At 38.0% G+C, this 18019-nt stretch overlaps 2 protein-coding genes across 2 annotated transcripts; one reads left to right on the top strand and one right to left on the bottom strand.

Annotated features, from left to right (window-relative positions):
* Positions 1–1287: 1287 nt before the first annotated feature.
* On the top strand, positions 1288–12524 carry crlf1b (cytokine receptor-like factor 1b). Its single transcript, XM_061033300.1, has 8 exons — positions 1288–1600; positions 3584–3862; positions 4676–4805; positions 5015–5190; positions 6519–6676; positions 7751–7919; positions 10438–10619; positions 11454–12524. Exons 1-8 carry the CDS (start codon positions 1540–1542, stop codon positions 11475–11477), a joined length of 1179 nt encoding a protein of 392 aa, XP_060889283.1. The 5' UTR covers positions 1288–1539; the 3' UTR covers positions 11478–12524.
* Positions 12525–12571: 47 nt separating this feature from the next.
* On the bottom strand, positions 12572–16304 carry rex1bd (required for excision 1-B domain containing). The gene is made up of 5 exons (XM_061033303.1): positions 16153–16304; positions 15573–15655; positions 15172–15376; positions 13185–13273; positions 12572–12990 (listed from the first exon to the last, which is right to left on the bottom strand). The coding sequence occupies exons 1-5, from the start codon at positions 16153–16155 to the stop codon at positions 12918–12920; spliced, it is 453 nt and encodes a 150-aa protein (XP_060889286.1). The 5' UTR covers positions 16156–16304; the 3' UTR covers positions 12572–12917.
* Positions 16305–18019: the final 1715 nt, after the last annotated feature.

Below are 18019 nucleotides of genomic sequence, written 5' to 3'. Positions count from 1 at the left end.
TTGGCTCACTGTTCAGAAACAATCAATCTCAATTAGGCTAAATATATCCTTCTATAATAATATAATAATATATTAACAACTGATATAACATTCCAGGCTAATTGTTTCCCCTCTTTCTTAAATCAACCAAAAGTACACACTTGATCGATGTTCAGTGCCTTTTCATTGTGTCGCTGTGTGGGAGATGTTTTATTTGTTATGCACAACTTTGCTATTAAAGTAGGCTACCCCAGCAATCATTCGGTTATTTAACATGATGACGTTTTATTTAAATGAGATTTTTCTTAATGCATAGAAGTGCGAGTTTGGCATCTTACCAGAAGTGAAAATTTATTTTATGTAGTGAATATATAGAAAAAGAGAGTTTGCACATTGTTAAAGTAGGATATGCAGTAAGCCTGATGACAATTTGACTGGTCTGTTGTGACCAGTTTGGTTGTATAGCCTATCAGACAGCAGTAAACCATAAACTATCCTCAGAAACTTCGAGAAATATTTTTTTGGGAACAGCAGTGTAAAAAAACCGCAGGCTTTCAAACTATCAAATTACCAGATAAAGGAAAATAAATACATATCAGCTTGTTTTAGGGGTTGTGTAAGGTAAGTGCAGACCATGGTGCAAACATATAGCCTATAAGTAGACATTTTACATTAGGCTACTGATGTATAGGACAATCCTGTCATTTAAATAGCCTACACTTGGACAGTAAGATAATATATTCCCAAAGTGTTGTTTTTTGTAAATAGATTTTTCGCAAAATAATGGAATTTCAAACATGCGGTTAAAATGGGATTGATCCTGATTTGAAATTCAGTGATTCATCAAAAATAAACATTTTGATCGTTTGACAGCCCTTATAATATTTAAATACATTACATCTTTATCTATTTTATTTTATTAATATAATATTATGATGAAATCCTCCACAATTAGCTTTCAAAGATGTTTAAGGGTCAGGACCTCACCTGTAGCCTTCCACTGTCTCTAATTGATAAAAGACCAGGATGTAGATTACAGAGTTGATCTCTAATTGTGCTTAATTGTTATTTGTCGTTTGTGTAGTGGTTGTTGTGTGTAGGTTGTGTGTAGGTTGTGTGTAGGTTGTGTGTAGGTTGTGTGTAGTGGTTGTGTGTAGGTTGTGTGTAGGTTGTGTGTAGTGGTTGTGTGTAGGTTGTGTGTAGTGGTTGTGTGTAGGTTGTGTGTAGGTTGTAGGTTTTGTAGTGAGACTGTGTAGTGGGAGTGTCAGGGAGGGGACAGACTGAGGAGCACTGATGACTCGGGTCTGTGTGGTAAAGTGAGGGTGGAGCTGACAGTATGAACCTGAGTGTCACAGCAGTAGCAGAGAGAAAGGAGTTTAAAAAGGAGCATACACAGTGTTTCGTTTTGTTTTGCTGTCTGGTTTCACTGAAGAGTCACCGAGAGTCGCCTGAGAGAAGCTGCGAAATTCTTCCTACAACTTTAACTCTGCTGGTCTTCATGTCCAGGAAACAACAAAGGGACAGAGAGAAATAAACACAAACAAACATAGCAGAAGAACAATGTTTTCCTTCATGCCTCTCCTCCTCTTACTTGTTTCAAGTGTGTTTTCGTCTTCGACACGTAAGTACCAAACTTTATTTTTAAATGACAAGCTGACAGACCGATGGGCATAATGATGATGTATGTGTCAGTGTAGAGCAGCAGAGTTAGCTAAAGATATTATCAGAGCTTCCAGGAGTGAACAGCTCGAAGCTCCAAACATGGTTCATATATGAATTCAGTTATTTCACACCTACAAAAAGGTTGTGATGACTCCAACATTAATTGCAGTTTGTGACCAAAGTAGATTTAAAAAAATAAACCTGTTTACCCATAACATTAAGTTAATGTTAAAATAAAAAATTAGAACCGCAGTCCGACCAAATGGCATTTTGTAGCCCATGTTATTCATTATATAGGCTCTGAGAGTTTACAATACTGTATCAGCCAATATTATTTCTAATTCCATAGGCCTAATCAAAAATGTCTGTGCCCTTTAAGAGACTATTTTCAATTACCTTTAAAGTATGTTTGACCTTAATGTACTGCAAATTCTTGTTATTTATTTCTTAGATATACTTTTATATCATTGCAGGAAAATAATGTCAACTGATGTATCAACAGTCTGATTTTGCCAGCTCTTATAAAAGTACATTACTGCAAGAAGTGACCTCATGTATCCAGGGGGATATGTATTATAGTATAAACTGAAGGGCAAAATCTCTGACACTTGACAAATGTGTATTTATGTAGCCTATAATATCATTAAATCTTGTTTAAAAAAACAACTCCAGATATTAATGGGGTTTTTTTCTTGGCAAAACTTCGCTGAATGTTGTTAAAATGTATTTTGGGAAACATTTCTTAGATGACAAATTAGGCTACCAGCGTATGACTATACCAACAAGGTATTGTCTATTACATTATCCACTTTAATAAACCCAGAAGACATGGTGCTGATGATGTAGCTACGCAGACAAAATAAAATAAACAACGTTCATGCTGCTGTTATATGAAGGGAATGCAAAAAAGACGAGAATATTCCAAGAAATTGTTGCACAACTAAAAAACATTGTTATTTTTCTCCAGTTTATTTCAGACACACTTTATATTGACACCACTCACTAAGCCTTTAAGTGATCTCATCTGCTAACAATTTTATCTCTGTATGTGTTCTTCACATGAGATGTTAAAGGGACATGTGTTGGAAAGGTTGTTCACCGCACACCTGGACCAAAGTTAATAAAAATCTACACAATGAAGCACAGTTGTAACATTCAGACTCACAGCAGAAGCGTTCTCAGGGGATTCAATCATAAAGGCTGAGGCGTTATGTATATGGGAAAGTGTTCAAGGCTTTTACTGACACACCAGGGTGACCTCTGTGACTGATCCCTCTGAGGCTTCATAAATCCACTTCATTCCAGGGTCATAAATATGTGCTGAGCTCCTGCTCTGTGCTGATGCACTGCTGCTGCTGTGGTTCTCCTTCTCTACACACAAACAAAGTTTTCTTGAGGTTTGAATGGGGGGGGGGGGGGGGGGGGGGGGAGTGGACCAGCTACTCAAATCATGTAAATAGTGAAGGGGTACTAGAAACAGTTGGCACTTTAAGTGTATTTAAAAAGAAATGTGAACATTGACCAAATGAGGCATCCAACATAAAACACAATAGTGGCAAAAGCTAGAGAAAGACAAAAACTTTGGGGATGCAGTAACAAAAACATAAAACAAATCCCCATTAATTAATTAGTCAAACCAGAGTTTAAACAAGTTGTGGGTCAAACATTTCCCCTTGAAATATATTTTGTAGTGAATTTGTATATATTAAAGTTATTCATCAGACAAAATAAAAAAAGTGCAGGTTCTTGTGTCTTAATTTTGATGACCTTGTTTTTTTGTTTTTGTGAAATGTGGTTGGACTAGACCTTAGCTTGGGCTCTGGAATTTTATTATAAAATGTAATAAAAACATGTCATTGGGAAAAGGAAAGGCATGTTAGAAGATAAATAAGTATACTTTAAAAATTCTTTGTGTTTTTTCATGTTTGTCTCCACCACATAGATTCAGCAGTGATCTCCCCTCAGGATCCCGTCCTGCAGATCGGCTCCTCTCTAACAGCCACCTGCACGCTGAATCCCGAGCTTGGCATCCGCACCGGCTCGTTGTACTGGACTCTAAACGGCATGATTCTGTCCAACAGCACCTACAGCATGCTGGGCCCTGACGCATTGAGTGTCACTCTTCACAACCTCAACGGCTCCCAGCAGCAGTCTGGAGACAACCTGGTGTGTCATAGAGCAGATGGACACGTCCTGGCCGGCTCGTGTCTCTACGTGGGCAGTAAGTTTAGTCTGCAAAGACTCATACGGAGATTTGTCATTCAGATTCACTTTTGCTGAGAAAGCTGGCTGTTAATATGGCATAGGGCTTTTAGGAGTTTGTAGTGTGTATGTAAAAATTTAAATTAATACCATACAGTATATTCTCGCTTCTAAAGCAGTTTTTGTATATCCCTAATTAAATCCCAAATGCTGTCCTTGTTTCTAACTAACTTCAACATTTATTTCCATTTAAAACCATTAAAAGAAAATGAACTTGCATTGAAATAAACTCAATCCAAAGTGAAATCATAAAACCTCCTATGAGGGGAGATTTTCTTTTACCTGTAAGATGATATTTAAAAAAATATAAAATACATTTCAGTAGAATTATTCACATAAAGAAACCTCTAAAGATTGTTACTTAATAAGTGTGTTTCTCAATGACACAGTTGTATAATGTATAAGTCTATTTATACTTTTATAATTTGTATAAAAAAAGCACAAGACTTAAAATGATGTTTGTTGTTTACTTATTATAGTTTTTAAGTCTATAAAAAGCCCTTTTCATTTGAGTCGGTCAGTGATAAAGTATGAGCTGCTTTAATGTAAAGGCTAAACAGTTTGAATACTTAAAACCAAAGAAAACTAAACTGACTTAAATTATTGATTAAATCACAAGTTTATTTGACTTCCCTCTTTGGTCAACCCCACCTTTAGCTCATTTTCAACGTCCAACCAGAAGAGTTTGTTTGCCATTTGTATCTTTAAAACAATCATCTATACATACTATAAATTATATAACTCTCCAGGTTGTTTTGTATTTTAATTTCAGTGCCTCCAGAAAAGCCTGTCAATATAACATGTTGGTCCCGTAACACAAAAGACCTGAGCTGCAAGTGGAGCCCAGGGGGGCGGGGGGAGACCCACATCCAAACCAAATACATCCTCAAGTACAAATTGAGGTGAGCGCCCCGACCTGCTGCAGCTCACAGGTGATCACCTCATCCAGCACCACACTGGTGGACAGGCAATAAATGCATCAGTGCCGCAACATACTACACTAACAGGCTGCTGTTTCCTTTTTGTTTTTTTAAGGGAAGTAAACAACTGTTAAAATTGCCTTTCAGAAATGAAAGCAGAAACAAAATATGATTTTTTTTTTCTGTTTTAGGTGGTATGGCAAGGAGAAGGAATGTGAAAATGACGGCACAGCAGGGAAGCTGCGTTACTCCTGTTACATCCCCCGCAACCTGGCTCTCTTCACGCCCTATGAGATCTGGGTGGAGGCAGCCAATCAGCTGGGCTCTGCCACCTCCGACATCACCACCCTGGACATCCTCAATGTAGGTGAGTAAGCAAACCTCTCCTTTCCTGTCCTTCATTTACCTGCCCTTGCTCTCATGTCTTTTCCTCTCTTTGAAATGTCTTTTTCTCTGCAGCTCTCCTGCATAAGGCAATCACACGAGGGCATATATTTTTATGGTTTGCTTCCTTTGATGTGCCGCTGTAGAAACATTATGGGTTCAGGCTGAAACTCTCCAAGATAAACTGTGCTGTTTTAAAAGTTAACCGCACATCAGATGCTTCTCAGGCATTGGTTTTAAGGGCCTCTAAATGAGAAATTCAGGAAATGATAAATTAGCAAAAGCAGGTGTTCCTCACAATTTATCCAGTGGTAATTTAATAACGTACCGTAGTTCTGTGTACTACAGTGACGGCCACATTTTAAAATCAGTGTATATTGTTCCTGAGGGAGCACTGCCTCCTTCCTGTCCTCACTGCACACTGAGGAGCGGATAACTTGGAGCTGTACATGGGTAGGACGAGAAAGAGGAGCTCTGCTATATGTGTGATGCATTGCCTCTATGACAGAAACAATAAGCTGAAGAATATTTTGAAGAATATTCTCTCCCTTGGGCTGAATAGAGTGGAAGAAAAGAAGAACATGCGCTGAATAACTGCATCTCAGACAGCAGTGAAGGACGTCTGAAGCAGGAAACACTTTTACGAGACATTTAATGAGTTGTTTAATAAGTTCCCCTCTTTGTTTTTGGTGCTGCCGTCCTCCAATCTTTCCTTCCATCTTTCTCTCCTTCAAAGAGCTGGATCAGTCAGAAGGTAAACTGTTTGGTTCTCGAGGAAGTACAGAGAGACCTGAACCCAAACCTGCAATCCAGGCTGCCTAGGTCTAAGTCAAGATACATTATATACGTTTACATTAGAATAAATAAATATTCATTATATAACTTGTTGTTTTAACAGCAAGTTAGGGCCCTATATACTTATGGTATGGGAATGTCAAAGGAGGAAGGAGACTTACTTTCTCTTTGACACTTTTTGTCATTCTAAAGGGAAAGAAGGAAACATAGACAAATCATAAAAACAAGTAAAATAGAAGAACATTTGTACTTATATATATTTGTATTGCTTAGCTAGCTGTCTAAAAAGTCCAAGGGAAATTGAAGGACTAAACTTACTATGCAGAGCCAGATAGAAGTTAGTCATCTTCACTATGAAGAATAATAAGATGTGATGTTCGTCTTCCATTTGTGTATTCTCAAAGTATTTACTGTTGGAGTTTAATCATTTAAAACTCTTGTATCCTTTTATCCTCAAGCCACACACTGTACATCTGCTGTATACAAACTTTGTATTTGTTTTCTTTGTGAGTGCAGTGACCACCGACCCTCCTGCCAACGTTCAGGTGAGCCGAGTCGGCGACCTCGACGACCAGCTGACAATCCGCTGGGCCAGCTCCCACGAGCTCAAGGACGTCCTATTTCAGGCCAAATATCAGATCCGCTACAGACTGGAGGACAGCGCTGAATGGAAGGTGGTCATTATAACTATTCCAGAAATCAGCAGACTAATCTACACACATTTTCTCTGCAGTTTGGGAAATATAGGAGGTGAAAGCTGAGTGATCTATTAAATGATGAAGGCAAAAAGTATCTCCGGCTGCATCTCGAGCAAATTCTTTTTGCATTGAAGCAAATAATGCTCTTGTTGAAGTCTTGACGGCTGCAAGTGATCCTTTTAGAAAGCTGGCTTCGCTGCAGAAACTGTCATTCTTTCAAAACGGCCTCTTTGATGTTTTCTACCCACTGCTTCTTTTTTCTCTTTTCTGTGTATGAACAGACAGTACATCTTTGATTTCTGTATTCACTCTTTATCTAATAATGTTAATATAAGTGTGATGCCACTGTTATCCAGGAATCACTCAAAAGGAACTCAAAACAAAGTAAGAAGACATTCAGAAAGATGCAGCAGAAAGATCTCTTTGACAATGATTTGACTAAAATTACTCTGATTTTATCACATCATCTATGTAACTATACTGGTCATAAAAGACTCCATGCATCTTACAGACGTCCACTTTTATATTTATTTTCATTAAAGTATCATGACAACTAGAGAGCAAAGACAATTTCATGCACAAAACAAAAAGGAAACATATTGTGCCATATCTTTATGAAACAAAGTCTAACAGTATTTAATAAGGTAACTAAATCACATACAGTCGTGTTTGCCTGGTAGAAAAGCAGCGGGATCATTAAAAAGAGCTCCCCCTCATTTTCTCTCTCTCTCTGTCCATACATTACCCGACTTCAAGGTCATATGGTCATACGCAAATGTCTTTCAGCATGAACATAATAAAGGCAACATAACATAACAATGACTTTGACTGACAAAATACTGGAAATATCTGTGAACAGGTTGCCTGCATACACTTTAAAAAAATAAGAATCATCACAGGTAACAGCCATGACTTTCTTTTGTATGTCAATTAGAGCTATAGAGGCTAATTTCGGTCTGTTTCATAACCAGCTAAAAACTCCTCACAGAAGCTTTACATTCTTTAAAAAAGTCTGATTAAACCTCTCTGTGGTTTTATTCCCTCTCACAGGTGGTGGATGATGTTGGTAACCAGACATCATGTCGGCTGGCAGGTCTTCGGTCCGGGACCGTCTATTTTGTCCAGGTGAGGTGCAATCCAGTGGGCATCTATGGCTCCAGAAAGGCTGGCATCTGGAGTGACTGGAGTCATCCGGCCGCTGCCTCTACGCCCAGCAGCCGTGAGTACATAAAAGGGGACCCAAGACTTGTTTAATGCAGAATCAAGCTGATGTTTAAAAGAACAACTGAGGTCCTTCATTTCTTTGTGTGCTCGTAACTCAAACAGCTTTCCAAATGTCTCTGGTGCCCACATATCTTGACAATTCATCCTGTCTAATAATGAACCTTTCATCATCAATTAAAGCCAGAAAAACAATGTCCTTATCCCTGTTTCAACATCCTGAACAAGCAGATCCAAACAGCATGTGAACCAGGAGAAAGCAAACATCAATAGGCCAGATATCTTGATAGAGATCTCCCAGCAGAGGATTAGAGGGGACTGCAAAGAGCTGGGGGGACATTTGATAGATTTGTGTCGTCAGCTTCAAAGATTGATCAGGTTAAAGAGCTGCTCGTCTGACTGCGCACACACAGGTCCTATAAAGCCTGAGTGGAAGCAGGTTTGGAAGCAGGAGGAGCAGATAATGAGTTACATTGGTTATGTGGTATTTACTCCCTGGAGGGAGGAAGTCGTTATCAGGCTCCGTAGTTTGCAATAAAGGATTGATTTAAGATGACTTTTAGTAGCTTTTACTGCCCAGAAAGCAGAGTTTGGAGGATCACTTCCACAGTTTCGAACTTTAAATTAAGAAATATTTCTCCATATATGATAATGTTCACTCTTTTGCTAAAGGAATTATCGTTAATGTGAACCGAGCATATCAGTTTTCAACATAAAACCCCTGTAGTGGAGACAGGCACTTAATAAAAAATAGTAAAATGATAGAGGATTATTATTAAGGATTTCAGTATTTTATGAAAAAGTCTATGAATTGAAAATGTCATAGTTGTGACTGTCATCAGTTATTGTTTTTTGGCTTATGAATGATCAAATAAAATAAAAATCTTCAACCGTGCTAACATCTCTGTGACTCTATCAGGTTTGGAGCTACTTGCTAATGTCAACCAGCTAACATGTACACAAATGTCAACGCTAACACTGATATTCTGCAGGTCCTTTTTTAACCATGTTCATTTGGAAAACATCATACCAGTGTTCAATGTTAGCATGCTAGCGTTTGCTTATTAGCACTAAACATGAAATGATGATGACGGTAATGTCTTCAGTTTTAGAGACGTAACAAACAAATGGAGGACGCAAGATACAAAAGTTGTTTTATTACGTAATTGCAATTTATCCTTTTAATGTCACGGCTAGACATGGGGTAGTTTGTATTTAAATCTATACTAATCTACATTACGTTACAGATATTGTCATCCCATGCAGGGCTGAACACTATTTGAATATAAAAGGTCTTTTATTTTGGTAGACTTCATTCTGTGCCTTAGTTTGTTAGAGTAGAAAAAGGTACAAAGAAGATGATAACGAGCTAGATAGTTTATGTTTCTTTCCATTTTCGAAGCGTGTTCACTTCCCTTGACAACATGAGCTAAAAATGAGCACAGTGTATCAGGCCTGGTATAGTGTGGGCTTTTCTGAAGCCTGCATGTAGACAGAGATGTTTGTGAAAAGTTGTGTCAAAATCTATACTTTATTACATCTCTTTCTCTTTAAAATACAAATGTGTTTAAAAATGTATACAACAACACCACAGGCCCACACTGAGACTTGTTTTTGTTACTTGAGTTTTATAATTTTTCATTTGCACAGACAAAATGGAACAAGCAATTAAACAAACACATACATACATTGCTCATGTCAGTGGGGTACATAGTTCTTGATGCTTTTCTGAAACATCTCCATCTTCATCCAGGTGTTTAAGTGGTGTCCCTTAAGGGTCTTGTAAGACGTCCTTTTATCCCATTTCTTTGTAAATTCTGACTGTTGAATTCTCAGAACATGTGTGACTCTCCGTGTCATTTATCTCCTCAACAATTTCCACCCAGTTTTTCAAAGTAGGAGCCATTTCCTCGTTACTGCTTTCTTGGTTGCTGCGAGCAAATTTTCACCAGATATTCGTCTTCACAATAAGCAATGTCCCGTGTCAGATTACCTAAAAATAACTCCACAAATTATTTCGGTAATTCATACCCATTGCCTTTGAGTAGTTAAAAACGTATTTTTGGTCTTTGGTATAATGAAAAATCTAATTATGTTTTTCCAACATAATTCTTTCCACATTCTGGAGCTGGTGGATGTCCGTTGTATGTTGCATATATTATGCCAGTCTTCTGTGGATATTTTTGTTTCACATTCTTTTTCCCATTTTTTAAAATATAATTTAGTATGTAGGGGTGTCTTTTTGCTTGCCAGTCCTTGAAACATCACACTAAGACTTTTTAAATGACAATGTGTTTTTTGTTGTGGTAATAAACACAAACACCAGCCTGTGCTTTAATTTATACTACAACTCAAGTAAACCCGTCCTAACTTTATCCTTCACACTGTTCTTCTATCCTCCTGCCTCTCTCCTATCTCTTACCTCGTACTTTATACATCCTCTCCTCTCCTCTCCTCTCCTCTCCTCTCCTCTCCTCTCCTCTCCTCTCCTCTCCTCTCCTCTCCTCCCCTCTTAGAGCAGCTGAAGAGTGGGTCCTGTGATTCAAAGCCCAGCCAACGTAACTCCACCCTGCGACGGGAACTCAAACAGTTCTTTGGCTGGGTCCGCAAGCACACGAATGGCTGCAGTGGCATGTCAATCAAACTGTATGATCAGTGGAGGGTGTGGCTGCAGAAATCGCACAAAACACGCAACCAGGTAGGTAAGCGCAATCTCTCCCTTTCTTTTTACTATCTCTTCTGAGCTTCTCGCACAATCTGCCTCTGCTGCAGTGAAGTCCTGAAGTGATTCTCTGACCCCTCCTTTGTAAATTCATGTGGTCAGCATTTTTTTTAAAACACAGAGGACTGATTTCTTCTGAGCTGGCTCTCTGTGAGGCTTCTTTCTCTGCTTTATCATAAAGGTAAAAATGTGCGGTTTTGACTTTACAGGCCCAGAAGTAGATGTGCTCTCAGTCATGCACTCTGATTTTATGACATATTTAAAACAGAGTAGACTTATGTCTTTCATCTGAGGACCACAACAAAGAGATAGGAACATGTTAATTTAGTTAAAGATGTGCTTCGTTTCTGTATTGTATGTTTCCTATTAGTATGAGAAGCCCTTTACCAAAATAACTTAGGCCAAATGTCACGCAGAGCAACATCTTCTATGTGTTTGTTACTTTATGATGAGTTCCGATCTGTCAGCATAATCCTCTCAAACTCACAGAAACCTTCACTCTACCTTACTCAATCAGCTCAGTAGTATCTGTGTTTTTGTGCTTTATAGGGCACACGCTGTCTCCTGAATAATGTCTTTGTTCTCTCACCGTGACAGGTTCCCATTGATCACCTTGAGAGAAATGTAGTAAGAGGGGGTGGGGCTCAAGAGTGATGTACTGAGAATAAAAAAAAAGAGATGATGCAAAGAAGGACACTGAGAAAAAGAGAATGTGGCAGCCAGACAAAGTGATTATTGTAATGATTGTAGATTACATAGTTTGCCACTTTAGTTTATCCCAGTTTGAACCATCTGTTTTTCTCGTTTCAGATTTTTCAAGAAGATAATTCATAGCATCACCACTCAGGATCACTGTGGTGTTTAATTCAAGAATAGATTAGTGGCCCCGTGGGTCCCAGCTGTGTGAGAGGTCCAATGCCTCGCCTGAAGGATACCGCAGTGTTTGGTCATAAAGCCTTAACTTGGTTTTAAAGGGCCCGGGTGGAAGATGACTGAAGATAGACAATGCAGCCTTCTTCTGCTGTTTCCGCTGGCCAAATCTGTCCTTTAAATCTGTTGCAAAAACAGATACATGCAGTCCCTCACTAACTAAACGTGATTCTTTGAAAACGTGAAAAAGTTAGCCGAGACATTTAGACTTAATTATAACCTCCTGCAAAATGATCTCTGATGCTGTAATTATGTCACAGAGGTTAAAGCATTGATAAAGTATCCTAAAACAAATACAGGCTTATAATGTCAGTATAAATTAATGATTCATCTGTGCAAACATTAACCCAATTTTCATGGGTCAATGTTTAAGGAAATTCCAAATGTGTGAATTCCCTGCAATTACAACTATTTTTGATTATTTCTATTACCGATTTAGCTGCTAATTATTATTTTTTAAATCAGTTGATGAATCATTTTATACATGTTTAGATGGTAAAGAATAAATGCAAAAGTTGACATGTGCAGCAGTATTTGTATTCTGTCTCAAATGTCTAAAACCCAAATATATTAAATTTTCAGTGATTTAAATCTGAGAAAATCAGATGAGTGAATGTCACCACTTTTCTACAAAAGCCTTTTCATCTATTTTGAAAATAGCTTAGCTAGTGAGCTATTTTTTCATCAAACAACTTATCCATTAGGTTTCGGGTCTAACTAAATTCTAACCTAAGTAGCAAGCTGTCTAAAATGTTGCATAAAAACCTATTCTTAGTACTACTTTAATTTCACGTTTTTATTGATGCATCAGTTATTTGATACCCATGAATTAAGGACTCCTCTGTAAAATGTTCATGAAGTCCCGTGTCTAAACAGACTGTTTAATCACATTATCATACTGTTCATATCTGTGTACCTTCATATTTTAAAAAAATGTTATATTCTTTCACGGCCTCTTAAGGATGTGTTCAGTGTATTGAACAGTAAAAAGTCAAAAATGTCTTGGACAGTGTTTTATTTAAAAATACAATTCATTAAGTAAACAAAAAGCTGGGTGGGCCCAAGAAACTATTTACAAATCAAACATGGAAACATAATTTTTGTTTTTTCTGGCATGCATTTTCATGAACACATGACTACAGATAAAAAACACACAGTGCCAGAATGTGAAAAGTCCCCTGGGTAAAATAAGACTGCAGCATCAAGCAGGGTGGGGCCGGAGGGGGGATCGATAAGTGAAGCTGAGGAGTCCAACGCTGAAGTTGCAGCAGAGTCGAGCTGATCCGTCAGTGCTGCTGTCGGGTGATGTGAGAGGGCGGCTCTAGGCCTCTTGGGAGCTGCCCGTCAATCACACTCCTCAGAGTCATACTTAAAGTCCTGCATGATCTCACTCAGTGCCTCTTTGTTCTTGATGATCCTGGAAACAACCCCAAAACAACAATTGTTATTAAACAGTTTTATTATATTACCGTGGTAACAAAGAAAAGTCTGTTACATGAGGAGGAAGCAGGAAGTCCTGCAGCCGACAGCAGGTTGAAAGTGAGTGAGTGGATGGGTCAGCAGGGAGTAAGTAAACTCAGTAAACGTAGGGGTGGTAAAAGCTGCTCTTACTCATGCTTGATCTCTTGAATCTTTTCTTGACAGTCCTCCTCCTCGGGGTGATCCTGGGCCCGCTGCCTGGCCAGCTGCAGCTTGGCTGTCTGTTGAGAAGCACATCAGATAAGATTTATGCAAACCATTCATCAGCAGAGGACGGGGAGACAGAGGAAGGATTCTGAGATAATAGGGGTTTTATGACATTACTGGCAGAGGGGAAGTTGAGGTTACTTTATTAAACAAGTGTTAAACTTTATAAAACAGTGCTGCTGAACACCAGATGTATGAGATGTGGACTGTTCAAGGATGTGGGAGGAACTGAAGCATAAAGATTTCAACACCAGTCTCTCTCAAACTGTCTGTTCAAACATTAATGAGAATCTCAGACAGACTGCCGATTTCATGCCAGTGAATTGTAACAGGACCAGTTCAAACACAGGCACGTCACTTTCTGGTTTAAATTTAACTCCATTTTTGTTGGGCTTTAAAAAACTAAATAAACCTCTCCAGATGCATTGTGCACTCTCCTGACACAAGGATGTTTCACTTCAAACAATAAAACAAAACTTAAGTTTTGATTAAAAAAAAGAATATCTGAATCTCTCACAATGTCCTGCAGTTATTGAATGTTTTGCATCAGAAGTCTGCCCCCTTGTTGAGAAAATAGGGAACTGTATTAAATGTTAAAGAGAGTGAACTTTTAAGACAGAGCTTAATTTACATTACATTGATTTGAAACTAAAACAAGTTTAAGAAAGCAACAAAAGACATTCTTGAAAAGTGTTACATTTTCAAATTGAGAGAATGATTGTCGTCTTTGGAAAGGATAACACTGTTACACACTAAGAAATATGCAATAGTGCATGTACAAAATGACTTGTGTGTAATGATGATCAGCTTAAACAACAGCATTTACACTTTTTGGGAGTTTGAATACTTTCTCTGCTTCATAAAGGTACTATATATTCATAAAACTATTGTTCCTCTGTTACGGTAAGGCATGGCTGGTCACAACAGGCCAACCTGAGAAAGTCTTCCACAATGTTGACCGGCATGCAGTCAGTTGACGGTCATTTAGCAAGCGCTGTCATCAACGTCATGGTTTCATCCACAGGTCTGTGGTGATTCGCACACACTCCCAAAAAGTGCCCTGTCAGCTAAGTTGATGCAGTTGGCCGCTGACACCAGCCTGACTAGCTGCACCTGTATGTTAAGCTCATATGAGAAAGCTCAAACTCAAAGCGCTTTAGTGATATTTATTCTCTTTACCACAGGGTGCATATTACTTTTGACGTGTCAACTGAGCAAGGATTTTTATTTTTATTGTCCTTGGAAATCCTTTTTTTTTTTTTTTTTCCAATCACAGCCGCAGCAGGAAGACGCTACAGTGGCTTAACTACAATGTGCGGAAAGGGACAAAACAGCATGCGATTAATGGGATTAATAAAGTTTGTGTTATAGTCTGACGTTAATCACGTGCGAGTATTGGCTAAAAGTAACAGCCCTAGGTTTATTGCATTTGGATGACTGAATTATTCAGTACACCTTAGCCAGTAAAACTACAAGTTGTTAGAGGCAGTCTGATAGAAAACAGCGTGTCCTGCATTTAGCATATTTATGGTCATCAGTATCACAGATAACATGCTGAACACTGTCTGATACCTGACAGCAGGGCATGAAGGCTTTACCAGAGAAGACATATTCTGCCACAGATTAAATATAATGCCTTCCCTTCCAATAACTTCAGAAACTTTCAGAGATCTTGAGACCATGACTATCTAAAACTAAACATTTTTAACACTTTGAATGATCAACACAAACCCAGTTGCACACTTTGAAGTCACTGTTGAAAAATAAAAGGTGAGTAACATATTCATCGGACCATCCAACAACACAGCTAATGTAGCTTTAATTTATTAGTTCATACATATTATTTTAGAAAAGATCCTCATCATGTACTCTGCATCCCACTCAAAAAGAAAAGAGAAGGGTGATTGCATACCAAATCCAGTTTCTCCTTCTCTTTGCTCTGCAGCTTGTCAATATGCTCGGTAAGGTCTGGTCGGTCGAAGTCATGATGCAGCCTCCCCTTGATCTCCAGCACCTCCGTGGAGATGCCACAGAAGGCCTGTGTTATCTCGTGGACCAGCTGCCTGTAGTGGTCAAAGTCATATTGAGGCCCTGTCCTCAAGTAGGCCTCGTGACCTCTGGAAGGAACCCAGCAAAACAGCAACAACAAGAAGAAGAAGAAGAAGCAGCAAAAAGAAAACACAAGTTGAAGTGAATTTGAAGGAAAGTTTAGATTATATGTTAACAGGAAACAACATGTGAGCGTACGGGAGCTTAGTTAAATGTATTTACTTATTCATAGTTTAGTAGGTCTTAAAAAATATACAAACTCACTCTTCAAAGAGTCGATAGGTCTCTACCCGCTCAGACTGAAGGTGATAAAATCTCTGGATGAGAGCTTTAAAGTCTGTAGGGATCTGCAGTGAGAGAGTGACATTTCATTAACAAAGGGTGATTTATTTCAGCATTGAGAGGACTGACACAAATTCACATCATCTAAATTGAATAACTATTATAATTAAACATTACTTCATGACACCCCTTTAGTTAAAAAGGGTAAACACTTTTGATATATCTGTATGCATATGATTACAAATGTATTATGTTTTGGCCTCTGAGTAAGCGTTTAAAAACAGTGATAAACTAAAATAAAATCTATAATATTGTTTACTTAAAATAGTAAGTTATACTTTACTTGATAGCCTTAATTTTTTTTCAGTTTTGAATCAAATAAAGTCTCGTTTCTTGGCTAATTTGCTTTACTAATAATTATATGACGGAATAAAAAGCAGCACAACAACTACATCAACACTATCACGGTTAGCATTAGCCGGTCTTAGCTCAGTACGACACATGTGGAAGTTTTGGTTTCAAGCTTCCAAAATAAACTGCGGCATGAATATCAGATACTCACCATGGTAACCTCCTCGGAAATACTGTCGCTGAGTTTCTATAGTTTATAACAGTGACATGTTTGAATGGTCTGCTCAGGACGTCGTTTCTCGTGTGTTTATGTGAATCAGCAAACAGTCTTCCCTGTTCGCCGGATGTGACGAAGTGCGCAGTTCATGTTTTCAAAATAAAAGCGCTCATGTAAAGATAGTGATAGGGTTTTTTGGTACGTCTGTGATATTATCTATTATTATAGAAACCCGAGCAGGCTAACGAATAAAAAACAAATCTTAAAATGTAGCTCAAAATATTAACTCTTTTAATTATACATTTGAATGTTTGTAGCCCGCTCAAAAAAATATAGAATAGAATAGATGTTTATTGCCATTTGCACAGGTACAGGACAGTACAGGTATATTGGAATTTTTGTGCATTTCTCCCTGAGTCAGTTCTACAAAAAAGTTAAAAGTAGCCTATGTATAAAATAGGATAGCAATATAAAAAAAGAGTAGAAAAAAAAGTTGTAGTAACATCTAAAAAATAAACTGTACAGATAGCACACTCTATTGAAGCAAAGATATAATACAAAAAAATTACAAAGGGAAACACTGTACAATGAAATTAAAATATAGATATGTTTTCTTGTCCCTCTATGTACATCTCTTACATCTGTTATTACACCTGAGGTTATTGCACACACATTTTTTCACATTATATAATTGCACAGTTTTTTGTTTTTATGGTTAATATAAGATAAGATAAGATATACTTTATTCATCCCAGCAGGGAAATTTAGGTGTTCCAGCAGCCAGCATACATACAAACACACAACACAACACATATATACATACATATCCCACCCATACAAAAAACATGAGCCCACAATACATAGCCAGGATAAAAAAAGTGGTATGGATGGTCCATGTGCATAAGTAGCTGTTACTCATAGATAACAGTACAAAATACTAGCTCTGCCAGTGCATAGTATGATAGATAAATAAAGAATTATATTTAAAAAAAGCAGTCAAGTGTGCAAATATACAGGTGCAAAATACAGTTTGATATATGCAGCTCAGGCTAAAGTTTAAAAGTTTAAATGTCTTCTGCCCTTACTTAAAGAGGAGTCATTATAAAGTGCAATTGCAGTAGGTAAAAAAGTATTTTTAAATCTGTCCTTTTTGCAGCTTAGCTGCCGTAGCCTCCCACTAAAAACACTCTTTTGTTCACACACGAGATTGTGTAAGGGATGTATGTTATTGTCCATGTTATTGCACACTTGTATTGCACTGTGAGGTGGTCAGTTGTCCATTTAGTCTGTGAGGTGTGGGGTGAAGTACTTCCTTCCCACCTTAATGTCCTGTGCTATAGTCTCACAGCAGCAGGGAACAAGCTGTTGTGGTAGCGGGCCTTGTGGGTGGAGATGCTCTCTGGCCTGTGATGTCGCAGGTTATAATGCAGGTGATTGATGCAGGCTTAAAGGCTCTGTTTGTTGCTATTTAAAAATGATACGGTGGAGTGTAAGGAAATTTAAAGACAGTCAAGTTGCAAAAAAAGTAACAAAAGAAAGCTGCATATTTTGTGAAATCAATATGGCTCAACCGGTACTGTAAAAAAAAAACTATACAGCATGAAATTGAGATACAGTTTCAAATATTTATAATTTATCATTCCAATCCAACAATTAAACGGTCTAAGTTAAATATTGTTTTATCATAATTTGTTATTCATAATATGTACAAGGAGAGAAAAGACACAGAAGGCTAACCTGTGTGTGTTTGTGTGTGTGTGTGTGTGTGTGTGTGTGTGTGTGTGTGTGTGTGTGTGTGTGTGTGTGTGTGTGTTTGCTTGGTGCATGAACACCTTCTTAGGAGAAGAATGCAAGCAATAAT

This window comes from Labrus mixtus, chromosome 3 (assembly GCF_963584025.1).
Source record: "Labrus mixtus chromosome 3, fLabMix1.1, whole genome shotgun sequence".
Lineage (NCBI taxonomy): Eukaryota > Metazoa > Chordata > Actinopteri > Labriformes > Labridae > Labrus > Labrus mixtus.
This window is presented reverse-complemented; position numbering and strand designations above follow the sequence as displayed.